At 49.2% G+C, this 14,384-nt stretch overlaps 1 protein-coding gene across 1 annotated transcript in view; it reads right to left on the bottom strand.

The window, feature by feature from the left end:
- Arhgef4 (Rho guanine nucleotide exchange factor 4) overlaps positions 1-14,384 on the bottom strand; it is a 143,801-nt gene that overhangs the window by 61,052 nt on the left and 68,365 nt on the right. Inside the window, exon 4 of the mRNA NM_001427642.1 lies at positions 13,172-13,298. Within this exon, the coding sequence (NP_001414571.1) occupies positions 13,172-13,298 (127 nt within the window). The remainder of the gene's footprint in view (positions 1-13,171; positions 13,299-14,384) is intronic.

The following is a 14,384-nucleotide window of genomic DNA, read 5'->3' as shown; positions in this document are numbered from 1 at the left end:
AGGGAGCTCGTTTTGGCCTCTGGTTCCTGAAGGATACATGCCCTCAATGGTTGGGAAGGCATAGCAGCAAAAAGTCGAGAGATGACATCTTAACCACACAGGAATCGGAGAGAGTCAGCAGGAAAGGAGATGCAGCTCTCAAAGCCCACCTCAGTGACATACACCCTCCGGCAAGGTTCAGAGGGTTCTTCACCCGATGCGAACAGCACCACCAACCAGAGACCAAGTGTTCCAATGCGAGAGCCTGTGGGGGAGGCTTCCCCTTCAAACCACAACAGGTACAAAAGGAATCAGTGTAGAATGATGGTCTCGCCCTTTCTGATACGGTTTCGATGAAGCGTAGGCGGCCCTCAAATCCTCAGTCCTCTACCCTCCACCTCCTGCATGCTAGGATACAGAGGTGTGCCACCACACCCAGCTGTGCTGGGATCTCTGTGAGGACAGGAAATGGTTCTATCATCATCTCTAGTGTCTACTGAGTGCCCCAAGCCAAACATCAATACCACCACCACGGATGCGTCAGCAAGCAAGGGCCAGGCATGCAGCTGAAGTCCGTAGAAGAACACAGAAGAAGTGTGAGTTCTGTCCTCAGAAGAACTCACACGACGCAAGCCAGGCAAAAGCCCAGGAAGTGAGGCGCCCAGCCTGCCCAGCCCTGATGGAGAATGGTGTTCATCGGATGACACATCCAGGACAGGAAGGGAAAAAACTAAGGCTAAGTGACAGCTGAGAGCTCTGGAAGCTACAGGGCTAAGGGTAGGGATGTGGGGTGGTGAGGGGAGGGAGATGGTGGAAATCCCACCCTCTAATCTTTAGTCCTTTCTCAGGTATCTCTCCGGAAGTCTCCACAGGAAGACTGGGGACATTTCGGGGTAAAATGTCTACACTGGACATTTAAATCTGTAGAGACAAGAAGGCCCCAAAGTTCCTACCTGTTCTCATTGCTAATGCTGTCTGCACTTGCTCCCTACTTGCAGATCCAGGCCCTAGGGCGGTTCTTACTGCTCTTTCTGGGAACTTTCCAAACCACTTGGCAAAAATATAGTTGCACGTGGTGGGTATTTTTTTTTTGTTTTTGAGACACAACCTTATGTAACCCAGGTTTGTCTCAAATCTAACCACCCTTTGTTTTTATGGTGCTGGGGTGTGGTGTCAGGCTTCCGTCACGCACATTAGGTGAGCACTTTACCCACTGAGCCATATCCCAGTCCCAGAGATTACTAAGCTAAGGGTTAGCCAGGAACACCTTCCTAGCAATCATCTTCTTAAGAGATAAGTTCAATTCTCAAGCCACGGCTTTGTTGCAGAGCCAGATGACCGAACAGAAAACACCATGTTACAAATACCAGCTTCGTGGGAGTGTCCAGCTCAGAAAGACCCCTCTAATCTCAGACATGGGGCTTCACAGAGTTTACTAGAAAAGGTTCATAGTGGCTTGAAAGTGTAATGTCCCTCCAAGGCTCATGCTGTAGACATTCACTCAGTAGCTTGTGGGATGATTCCGAATTGTATAGTCTTTTAGGAGATGGGAAATTGCCAGCGGAAGTGGTTCCCTAGGAGCTGGGGAGCTGTGAGGGTTATATCCGGCTACTGTTTGCAGCCAATTGCTTGCTCCCTGGCCTGCTGAGGTGTGAGGAGACTCAGGCACACGCCACTGCCACGGACCCCAACCAGAACACCCACCCGTCTGACACTATAATCCAAACAAGCCTTTAGGTGGCTTCTATCCAGCATGCTGTAACAGAGCCATCAGAAAGTGCATCAGGCATTTTATTTTAGTCTTAAAATCATTTATAATTCATTTAAAATTTTCTCTTCTCTTGATACTATAGAAAACCAGCGGGGTTGGGGATTTAGCTCAGTGGTAGAGCGTTTGCCTAGCAAGCGCAAGGCCCTGGGTTTGGTCCTCAGTTCTGGCGGGGGGGGGCGGGGGGGGACCAACAACCAAATGAATGCCGTATTGAAGGAAGTGGGTCAGGCCAATGTTAATTATAGGAGGGGGTAACAAGGATTCATTTGCTTAGTTTTAGAGGGCACTGATAACCAGGTCTTGCCCAAGGGAAACCATGATGCTCCCCACCCTCCCTCCATATAAAAAAAAGGAGGAGTCATGAACCTCTACCCAAGGCTAATGGTGATTGAAGGATGTAAAGACATTTTTTTTAAGTACTAAAGTCACTAGTAAGGTACCCATAGTCCTGCACACACGATTCTGTAAGCAACTCTAACGAAATGCACACGCACACGCACACATACTCTTTTGCCTGTCTCCTCCATCCTGATAATGTATTTCTCCTCCTCACCTGACACATAGACACAGACCTGTGACTTGGGGTTCTGTTTTGCTGTAACTGCTAAAATTCCATACCCCTGGAGAACGCGCGAACTGCTAAAGCAGTATTCTAAAGCGCTCCACACCCAACACACACACCACAACACATCCCATCAACCCGGGCCCAAAACAGCTCAGATATGGCAAGTCACTGGCTTCCTCTATTCCTGTTTAGGGCTTGATCCCTCCCTCCTGCATCCCTCCCTAGCGGTCTCTCTCTGGCTCAGATCCCTTCGTCTGAGATGAAAAATCCTTAGAGAGTTACTGGAGGGCTTGTTTTCTCAGTTCTCAGCAAGGATGGCACACACTGTAGGCGGGACGAAAATGAATTCATCGAGTTCTGTGGCTGTCTCTGTGATCGGGAGCAGTTCTGCCTAGGAATCTAGAGGAGAAACACTGGCGGTGTCAGATTCTCACACCAATCCACAGCATACATAGAGGGACCTTCAAACTTCAGCACCCATCCCTGCTCAGGCAAGGTTTTACCACCACACAGCAGGGAACAGGGGGTAGAGGATGTTAGTGGAGCAGAAAAGGATGTGACTGGAACCTCCCTCCCCAGTTCCTCAGGATGCTGCTGTCCAAGGATGCTCTCTTGTCTGTATATAAGATATTTAATAAACCGATTAACGTGTGGATCTGAACGTCTATATCATGAGAATTGTATAGTAGATCAGGTTACAAATAAAGCCACAGATAGAAATAGGATTGAAAAATAGTTTTGAAGCTTAGTGTGAGTTTGATAGAATTCATGGTAATTCGGTGTCAGCTGGTAATTAATATATTCTGCATTAGAGTAAAAAATAACAGCAGAGGTATAAGGCTTAGAATAAATGAAAATTTAATTGATGTAGCATATAAGGGAAAGTTAATATATTTAGATTAGTCATAGAGATAAAGATTAGTATTATAAGTAGAACAAAGATTACAAGAACGGAGGATGTAACTATATTTATTACTTTTATTTGGAGTTGCACCAAGGCTTTGGTTCCTAAGACCAATGGATTACCTCTATCCTATAAAAGTAAGAAAAGTGTGTGTTTAAACCTGGGGCCATGAGTTAGCAGTTCTTGCACGCTCTCTTGGCGAATAGGGAGGATTGTTTCCTGTTATTGGATTCACAGCCTAATGGTTTTTGTAAACTATACTTACATAGTGTTAAGCCTGTAATAGGTTTAGAATCAATAGTTAATAATATGAGTAATATTATAAGTGGAATAATATGAAGAGCTATGAGTGTAAGTCTCATGTATGTGAAGATGGTAAATTATTTATATGATTAGTTAGTTTGCCTTGCTGGGTTATAATAATACCTTTCCAGATACCTCAGGGGTCCTGTGCCATGTGGGGGGATCTGACATTGGCCGTGGAGGCTCACACAACCCTGAATAAAATCGCTCTCCAGTCTGTGGTCACATATCGCACTCAGGACAGCTCAGAACCACTCAAGAAGCAGCTCTGTGCTGTGTCTTACCTTGTGCCCCAATCTGGACCTGGAGGTAGATGTCACCATTGCCTCTGAGACTCATCACCCTGCCCCAGTGCCCTGGGCTGGACTTGGGGAGGGTCTTTGGACCTCAAGTCTGCCTAACACATCCTGCCATCTCTGCTACCCGAATCTGTCTTATTGGTACATACATCCTGGGACAGAAAGAAAAGGGAAGGGGACTGTTTGCTCAGGATTGATTAAAGTATCTCTGAGAGTTTTATCTCCTCGGCGCTCAAAAAGGTTCTATTTAAGTTCAAAAAGAGAAGAAACCGCTTCTGGGGGAGTGAGTCATCAAGGGATGAGAGGCATCAGAGTAGAAAATGGAACCTTGTGGCTGAAGACAACAACAGTTGGGGTATCAGACTTTTCCGAATGTCGTGTGTCTGTTTTGAGAGACAGACAGAGTACAGATGGGAGTTTTGGAATACTAAAAGCTGGAAGTGTTTCCTTCCCTTTCCTAAATCTGTTAACGTTCGAATGAGGTTCATGTGCCGCACGCCCCCAACCCCCCATCGCTCTGCTGGAGCAACTTTTATTTTACCCCTCTTCAACATAGCCCTTGCTCTGTCCTAGGGGTGGGTAAGTGGGGGGCGGGTAGGACGGGAATGGGAGTTGCTGCCCTTGCTCCTGTCTGTCTGTCTTTGATGCACACTCTAGTCTCATCCCTATGCCTGGGTGGGGCCTTCATGGTCCCCTCAATCCTGTCTGTCTGGCTCTGGTGCACACTTCAGTCTCACCCCGACGCCTGGGTGCGGCTGGCAGCATTCTCAGGCTGAGCATTGCAGAGCAAGGAATAACGGGTTCACTCCCTCCCTGATTTCCCAACAGCAGCTATCTTCCTTCACAGCACTCAATGCTGAGCGCCCCAACGCCCGAATATAAAGAAACCAACCCAACAATTAACCAAAGATAGATCGATGATCACCACCCATGAAGTCGCTCCTGACTGTCTCACTCCAAACTCTTCCTCCCTGTCGGCACCCAGAATTCTGTCCTTCACGTACATCGGGAGCACTAGGGAGCCCACAGTACTGGGAGACACCGGAGAATCCATCCCATCTGGAGAAACTTCACTTTTGTTGCAGAGCGCCCACGTTGGGCGCCTCCATCTGAAACTCAGACCCACACACTCCCCAGTCGGGGGTGAGGGGAGTTGGGGAAGGGCTGGCCACACAGAAAGGGGACAAGAGGCTGCAGACAGTCAAGAAGGGGTCTAGAGGAATCAACTTCCAGTCTCACTTTAAGCACCCTTTGGGTAGCTGCAGCAGAGATGTGGCGAACAAGTAGCCCCTGCTAATTAGCTGATAGGAGAAGGGACAGGTAGGTGTTCGGGCAGCTCTAAGCAAAAGGCGGCAGAAGGGCAAGCCGTGGGGGTGGGGAGGGGGTCAGGAGATAGAAGGGGAAGCTGCGAAGGGCGAGGGGAGGCTGCGGTGAGGCCAAGGGGTGCGGGAGAGCAGGCGGCGCCCTTACCCGCGGAGGCCGAGCGCAGGCTCTCCAGGCTCCGGGAGCGCGACGGGGCGCCGCGCATGCCTGCAGCGCGGCCGCCGCACACCACGCCGCTGCTGTCCGAGTCGGAACCGGGGGACACCCCGGTGCTGCTGCTGCTGCTTGTGCCCAGATCGCCGCTGGTAGGGCCACTGGACTCGCTGGGGCAGCGCGGCGCCCCGGGGCAAGCGGCTCCGAGCTCCAACCACAGGCCGGCGGGGTCGCGGACAGCATCCCCGCCGCACAGCCGTGGCTCCGGGTCCCCCGACATCGCGGGGCTCCTATAAGCGGGCTCCCGGCGGGGCCCCCGGTGCGGGCGCCGGACCCCGTCTGGACGCTGCCGGGCGGCCACCCGGCAGGGCGCGGAGCGCGTGGGCCCCGCTGCGGGTCGCCGGCCGGGCGGCGCGCTCTCGCCCGCGCGCACGCAGACCTGGGGCGCGGACGCGGGCCCCGGGCCGCCCTGGGTCCTCACCGTGGCCGCTGGCATCGGCGCGCGGCCATCAGGGAGGAGAATGCGCCCTGCTGCGGAGCGGGCGGGCGAGCGCGAGGGAGGCTCGCTCCTCAAAGGCTATGACAGTCATTTCCCCCACCCCCAAAGTGCAATCAAAGGGCCCTCCAGCAAACGACACCTGGGACACCCCCCCCCCCACCGCAGCCACCCACGCTGGCCTGGTGACGAGCTCGCCTGGGCGCGCCCTCGTGCACAGGTGAGCGGTGACCGCGGCCCTCTTGACCGCAGTGGTGCCACGAACGAACGGGCCCTATAAAATAGTGTCACAGTTCACGCCAAATAGTTTGACCACACGTGAGCAAAGTTCAGCAACAAACAAAAAAACATGGATGATGGCAAGTGACAAGGAGTCAAGGGTTACCTGTCCTTTCTGAGAAGGATGTCAGTTGCATATGTGGGTTCTTGGAATATACCTGAAGGATGGTTATAACGAATTACAAAATTAGAAGCAAGATGATGGGGACACGTGGTCTGGCCTGGAGGTTGAGAAGTGTGAGGGGAAGTCCTGATGGAAGCTGACCCTCTCTCTTCCCTTTCCCTCCTCCCACGCCCTCCTAGCAACAGCACTCTGTTCTTGCAGTTCCACTCCAGAGTGCCGCAGGCATTTCAGATGAGAACGACACTGGGCAAGGCAGAAGAGCATGCTCTCCTGTCCTTGCATCCCGAGAGCTTATTTCTTGAGGCCACTGTCATCCCTAATTGGCATGTGCTCTTTGCTCCGCACCACCAGGAACCTTCTATGTTCATAGATTCCGGCTCCTATGCCCTAGACACTCACTCAGGTGACAGCCTCCAGGGTTTTAAGTTAATTGTCAGCTCCGAACAATTACTGGTGTCGGATTTCATTTGATGGACATTGGAGGGTGTCTTAGTCTATTAGTCTATTTTACTCATTTTAGGGGTGTGGGGAGAGTTCACACACTTCCTGGTCCCTTCATATCCAGCTCCCATCTTTCAGACCCTGTTGTCCTCCTTTCCTTAACTGGAGAACAGCTGTCTCCTTTTCCTGCTTCCCCGATTCAGTCTGTCTGCACAAAGGGTCATCATCTGTAGTTCTCCTAGGTTGTCCTCTGAGGAAATATACAAAAAGGGTTCTCTGCCACCAGCGTGAGCCACACTCCCTCCATGCTGCCCTCCCTGTCTGCACGTGCATGCAGGTCTACCTCCCGAGTGTCAGTCAAGGCTGGTTGTTTCTCTTGTGTGTGGAAGGCAGCTTCCAGAGAGAGTCCTGCTTCCCACAGAGCCGCCAGAGGGAGCCTGAGAATGTAGATCACGTCTCCTGCATCACTTTTCCCCAAGGCTTCCTTCTACACCACAGATGACCCCTAAAACCTACATGTTCTGGCTGGACTGGTTTCTGTACCACCTCTGCCCCAACCCCATCCTCACCATTCCAGTCCTGACTCTGTTCCAACCACGGTGGCTAACCTACTTGTTGTCTTGCCTCTCTCTGGGTTTCTGCACACCCTGGCCCTGGCTTGCTCTGCTCTCTACAGTCTATGGTATTGGTTCCTCAACCATCCCATATGGTTCCTCAGCAAGATGATGTTGATTTCCTTCCAGAACTTGCTTCCACTGATTGGTTGGCCATTCCCCACTTATCCCTTTTCTGAGCTGAGCACATGACGCCTCACCCAGTAGTGTTCCTAGAGTATGCACAGCACTGGCCACAGGCTGTGTGTTCCGTGAGTATCTGTGGAGGGATGAATGGCATCTGGAGCTGGGCAAATGCTCAGCTGGGTAGGAAAAGGAGATCTCTGCTCTTTCAGGCCACAACTCTGAGGAGAGAGAAGTGTACTCCGGGGCTTACGGTGACACATGTCAGGTGGCAGTAACTTGAGCAGTCTAGCCTGTGCAAGCCAGTGGACACCACACACCTACAGGGAGCCCAGTTCCATTTCAGATCTCCCCCAGACTTTAGGGAACTTCAATCAGGTGGCCAGCCTCAGCTGTCCCTTGGGGAAGGTTGGAGGTCCCTGGAAGCAAAAGCCCCAGCATGGGGAAGAATCTCTGTTTCTTTCCTAAGAACACAACAATAATGACCATCTGTGTGCAAGGCTTCTTAGGAAAGGGATTGTAAGGTTTGCCCCGCCGTGGGGGAGATTCTACAAGCCCACTGTGGCTGTTTGATTAATGTCCTCATCCAGTGGTACTTTCTGGGAGGTTATGGAACCTTTAGGAGGCAGAGCCTTGTCAGAGGACATAGGTCACTGTGGCGTGCCTTTGAAAGTCTGGGAAGTCTCCAGGTCTTTTTTTGCTCTCTAATTCCTGTACCCTGCTGTCAACCTCTGCATTCTTCTGCTACCCAGAATCAGAGCAGCCGTGGATTGAAATCTCTGAAACTTTAAGTTAAAAATAAACCATCTCCTCCTTTAGTTGCTATGTCAGGTAATTCCTGAGAGTTCGAAGAGCTCTTGACATGTCAAGCGTACAGGCTTCATTTCTGATAGTATTAAGATGGATGGGAAGGGCTGGAGAGATGGCTCAGTGGTTAAGAGCACTGACTGCTCTTCCAGAGGTCCTGAGTTCAATTCATATATATACAACCACATAGTGGCTTATAACCATCTTTAATGGGATCCAGTGCCTTCTTCTGGTGTGTCTGAAGACAGCTACAGTGTACTTGTATAAATAAAATAAATAAACCTTTAATAAATGGATGGGAGATTCCCTTGCCATCACATAGTAGGTCTATAAATTTTTCAATGAGTTATGTAGGTAGCATGTATATATTAATGCATGTGAATGCATTCATGTTTGTATATATCTGTCTGAAGTAACAGTGACATCATGTATCAGAAAGGTCAGAACAGAAAAGTTAGTATGATTTGATGAGGTGAAAAGTCATGATGAACCAGTGGCTCCATGTGGAAACAGAAGGGGTCAGAACCTGTCTGAGCCTACAGATCCATGTCTGTCTGGTCTCTCTCACTGTTAGCCCGGTGTGTCAGTTTCTGTGACAGAGCTGGACAGAAAGAAGCTCAACAAAGACCAATCTGGATTTCAATCTAAATTGTCTCTTCCTGGCTTTACTTAGCTTAGCTTTCTGGACAGCGAGTAGGGCTATTTTCTAACTGTTTCTGTAGGATGTCTGTGGGGCTGCAAGGGGTGATGTGTGATGTAATTGCCAGTTTGGCAGGATTTAAAATCAGCATGAAAACCTGATTCTGGGCATGCCTATGAGAGGCTTTGTAGACGAGGCTAATAGACTGGGAAGACCTTGTCTAAATGTAGATGACACCATTCCATGAACTAGGCTAAACAGGAGAAAGCAACCTGAGCACCAGCCATCACCACTCTCAGTTGCCGCTGTGAATGCATGATAACCAACTGTCTCACCCTCCTGCCGCCATGCCTTCCCCACCATGATGGACAGCACTCTTGAACTGTGACCAAGCAATCACTTCCTTGAATTGTTCATTTTGCCACAGCATTAAAAGAGTAACTGATCTTAAATGTGCGACACCTGAAACGATGTCTGACATGCAATAAACATATATTAGGCATGCTCCACGGAATGTCTACAATGTTACCCAATAAGTACTATAATTACCTGAATGCTACAATTAAACCTAAATGTGAGTAAGCCAAGGTTATGTTCCCCGGGAGCAGTGGAATTGGCCCAGGGTTTCCCATCCTTACCTGGACCACTGTGTAACTATCATTTCCATTATTTTTCCCCTTTGAGGATTCCCAGATGTTGGAATATCATCGCCACCACAGACAGTGTTACCATGAACCTACTGTGTACAGCAGAAGGCACAGCTGCTGGAGTTATGACGAGAAGTTTAGACAAGATGTGACATAAGCATTGTCATCCAATTTATCTCCTCTGAGAACCTCATTGACAGGTTGTAAAAAGAGGCGAGACTAGAGCCAACAACAGCAGGGCCGCCAGTAAGAGTAACCACCATGACACCAGGATAAAAGTTATAAACACATCGATAGCCTCTGGGGCAGTGGTCCAGAAATAAAAATAGAGAAAATGAATTCAAGAATAGCAGTTGGCAGTTCAGTGAGGAAGGTCTGTGGGATCTGTACCCAAACTGTTCTACCATTGCCCTTCACAACTCAGTGAGGCTCAGCCCACAGCTCCCTTTCCACCTAGTTTCAAAAGCCAGAGGTCCTCTAGGAGCAAGATGCCAGCATTTGGGGTTGGGGATTTGGCTCAGTGGTAGAGCGCTTGCCTAGCAAGCGCAAGGCCCTGGGTTCAGTCCCCAGCTCCAAAAAAAAAAAAAAAAAAAAGAAAGAAAAAAAAAGATGCCAGCATTACTTAGGCTCCCGCAGCTTCCCACAGCTGAGTCCTGGGACAGCAAGTAACCACTGGGATGTCTGTTTTGACCCATGGAGAAGACTTGCAGGGCTACTGAGTTCCATGGTGGAAAGGCAAACTCCAAGGACTTCAACCAGTGCTACTCCTCCAACCCCAGGCTGGCAGGGTACCACTCCTACATCCAGAGTCCTGACTCCAAGACCTTTCTACCCTAGGGAAAGATCCTACTGTAGGATCTTTCTACATTTCTTCCCAAAGGAACCGATCGCATTTGTAACCGAGCATGGAGATGTTTAACCCTAAAGGTGCCTTCAAAAACAGCCTAAACTAACACCCCCCCCCCCGCCCCCAGGAAACTGGATAGGGAACTGGATAAAGACAGCTGAAGTGGAGAGTCAAACATTGAATCCTGACCCCAGAATGCATTCTTTCAAACAAACCAGAACTTGATTGGCTTGCTTAAACTTAAATAATATTTAAATAACATTTAAAAAGTTCCTCTAGGAACAATGGGGGGGGGCAATCAGCTACCACTTAGGACAGTTTAATAATCAATGGGCTATGAAAAGAGAGGGAGAAACCCCGGTAAAGCCACTGTCATCTGGTAACTGTGACCATGTGAGAGCTGCACTTTCCAGGCCTGTCAGAGAAGTCCTGCTGTGGGAAGGGAAAGAAAAGTCCCTAAAACAATCACCTAGTTTATTAAGAAAGGAACAGACAATATCGAGTCCAGTCAGAGAGCAGTGCTCAGTGCCTAAAACACCCACTTTGCAACCAAAAGTAAAGCACGGGAAGGAACAGGAAGGTGAAAGAACACCCAGACCACCGATGCTGCCTGTAAGGACGGCCAATTACCATTTGTCAGGGAAAAACAAAGCAACAGTAACAGCAACAAACAAAAGGAAACAGCCAGGCCCAGTGAACCAAAAGAAACCATTATCAAAGAGGACAATGTTGCCTCACTTGATGCTCAAACAGAAAGACAATGTTGCCTCACTCACACAGACATAGTGTTAACAGAACCACATGCCAGTTCTGGAGTTAAGCACAGAGGCAGCAGTAAATTCACGAGAGGGCTCAACGGCAGGTCTGACCTTCGAGGAAGTTCCACTGGCTGTCAGGAAGAACATGAACAAGGCAGATGTTGGAGGGAATATCCTGTGGGTGTCTTAAGTCATTTGATTTTTGGCACAGATTAATTCTGAAGGTCCTTGGCTGACTTTCTTGTCTGGATGGCCCATTGATGATAGATGGGTAAGGGGACTGTATCTGGATCTCTTGGTCCATTGGTGTGCAATGGTGTTTGTTTTACGAAACTGACTGCACCCGTGTGCGCAGGTAGTGTACAGCTGTGTTCAGATACGTACAGCGTCGTGATTGATTGACTCCTTTTGTAATATGTGACCTTCGTCTCTTCTGACTACTTTTGGTTTGATTCCTGCTACATCAGATATAAGTACAGATATGCATGCTCATTTTCTGTAATATTGCTCTTAAGCCAAGAGGCCAGTGGTGGGGAAGGAAGAGCAAATGGAAGTTTCACCTACTAGGGCCAAGGAGATGGCATAGTCGAGAACATGATACTGTACAAGTTGGAGGACCTGAGTTCATTCCCCAGCACATACCTGGGTGTCATGGCATGTGTTTGAAGTCTCAGAACTAGGGAGGCACTGACTGATAAATCCCTGGGGCTTACTGGCCAGTCAGCCTTAAGTGGTGACTTCCAGATCCAGTCAGGGACCCAGGCTCTAAATACAAGGCATCAAGTAGACAAGAAATGATACTTGAGGTTGACCTCCACACATATGGGCTCTCGTATCCACATCCACATGCACAAGCGTGCACACACACACTGACACAAACACACAGACACATATTCGTGCACACAGACACACAAAGATTTTGGAGAGATTACTGTGAGAAAGAGTAGCCTTTCTCTTCAGATAATCCATCCTCCAAGATGGCCCTGACATGTGAACTCTTACCTTCTTACAAATGCAAAGCATCAAATCTGCAGTTATTTCAGACCATTGTTTGATTCGTCGGCAAGTAAATTTGTACAGAATAAAAAAAAAAATTAAGCTTCTGTGATGTGGGCCGGTCTTGAACACATACCGAAATCATAATTGACCAGACTGGAGAAATGGCTCAGCGGTTAGGAACACCGGATGCTCTTCCGGAGGACCCTGATTGGATTCTCAGCATCTGCATGACATCTCACAACTATCATTAACTCCAGTCTGAGGGGATCTGACACCCTCTTCTGGCTGCCAACAGCACCAGACACACACATTGTGCTCAGACATACATGCAGGCAAATAAGCCACACCCATAGACATAAACAAATTAATTAAAAATAGCCAATTCTCACCCAACCCAGATTGTAGCCAGCTCTGTAAAGCATCTCTCTGCACCAGCCCCTGCCCCAGATACGGTTAGGGAAGAAGCTGGCCCTGGCTCATTTAGAGCCCTCTGCCCTTCTGGCATGATTCAGCCCTTTTGTAGGTGAGATGTATGATGTATGATGTTTACTGTAATTCTGGGAAAGGAACCAAGAGGCTGCTGTGTATAAAACTCAAGGAAAGGAGGTACCCATGGCTAGATCAGAGACAGCAAAGTACCTGGGTGCTTTCTCTACAAATGTTTACTGCAGACTACTTATCAACCACCCTGCATGGAATCCCCTTCCTCTGAGACCTACCTGTAAGAAGGGAGCCTCACTCTGCCACAGAGGCATGAGCTCCCCCATACCCCTGCCATGCTGACTTTTCCTGATTTAATAACTCTTCTGGTAAATATCTTACTCAAAAGAACAATTCTTCTCAGTGTTCCTCTTGAGGCCAAACCCGAGGCCTTTCCTAGCCAGGCCTGAGGACTCAGTCACAGCATCTGCCCAATGCTGACCCTGCCCCTTCTTTGGGTACCAGATGGTCCTTGATAGTTGAAGGTATGAGACCATTGTCAGAGCCTCTCACCTTTGGCTGCTTTTCCCTGACAAGCAGATGTAGCTATCACCACACCCGCCCCCCTGTCCTTGACAGCACCCCCAGGAATACGGCAAGAGAAAGACGCAGAGCTCACCAGTGTTGGGCATGGGCTCTGGCCAGCCTGTGTGGTCCAGTCCCATTGGGGCACTCTGGGAGAGCAGGTGGCTTCTTCTAGGGAGGTGCGGAGACTCTGGAGAGGTGACCGTTGTCTTCCTCCAGCACTGGGGTAAGAGGCAAGAGGCAGGCAAATGAAGAGACAGACCACGGGCTATTCCTACCAATTCCTAACTCAGCCAGCTGCCCATGGGCAGAGTCTACAACCAAAACGCACACTATTCTTAGAGGGACTGTTTATACTGAAACCCATGAGGGAGGTGACTCTTTGAGTCTGCAGTGTGTGAGGACAGATCTGCATCTCTGACGGGACAGATTGCCTTCATCTCTGTGGAGTAAGGACGGTAGAGGTGGCTGCATTTACCACCCCCGTCACTCTGACAGCCTTGCATTTCCTCGGAAGCAAACACTGATAATTTTACTGAATGCATATTCTATGGGGGACACGATTAATACAATGTAACTGGAGAGATGGTTCGCCTGCAAACCTGGTCTGACATAAGGAAGACCCAATCATGGCCAACAACAACACAGAAATATGTGGTAACTGTCCTTAACTGGGTCAGTTACCAGAACAAGACCAGAGTGCCCCAGGATAATGCTTGTGACATTGACCATCGACCAGACAGGATCTAGAAACACCTTGGAGACAAATCTCTGGGCATATCTGTGAAGGCTTGTCTAGATTGGGGTCATCGAATTGGGAAGAATCACCCTAAATATAGGCAGTACCAGCCTCTGGTTTGGGGCCCCATTCTGATAAGGAGAAAGCAAACTAAACATATATCTCTCCGATTCCTCGCTGTGAGTATAACAATGACCTTAAACTCTCGCTGCCATCCATCCCCTCTGTGAGGAACTTCTCCTCAGACCCTAAGCTGAAACAAATTCTTCTCCCTCAAGTTGCTTTTATCAGGCATCGGGGCACAGCTGTTCTAGAGAATAACAAAAAGCTCAGTGCCAAGCACTGTCAAGACATGAATGGCTGACACCATGGAAATCAGTGTGGCTGTTCCTCGGGAAGCTAGGAATAGATCTACCTCAGGCTCCAGATACGCCACTCTCGGGCGTCTACCCAAAGGGCTCCACGTCCTACCACAGAGACCCTTGCTCATCCGTGTCCATGGCTGCTCTATGCGTAACAGGCAGAAGTTAGAAACAGCCTGGATGTCTGTCACTGTTTAAAGAAAACG

This window comes from Rattus norvegicus, chromosome 9 (genome assembly GCF_021556685.1).
Source record: "Rattus norvegicus strain SHRSP/BbbUtx chromosome 9, alternate assembly SHRSP_T2T, whole genome shotgun sequence".
NCBI classification, from domain to species: domain Eukaryota; kingdom Metazoa; phylum Chordata; class Mammalia; order Rodentia; family Muridae; genus Rattus; species Rattus norvegicus.
The sequence above is the reverse complement of the archived record's forward strand: the minus strand, read 5'-3'. Positions and strand labels throughout refer to the sequence as shown.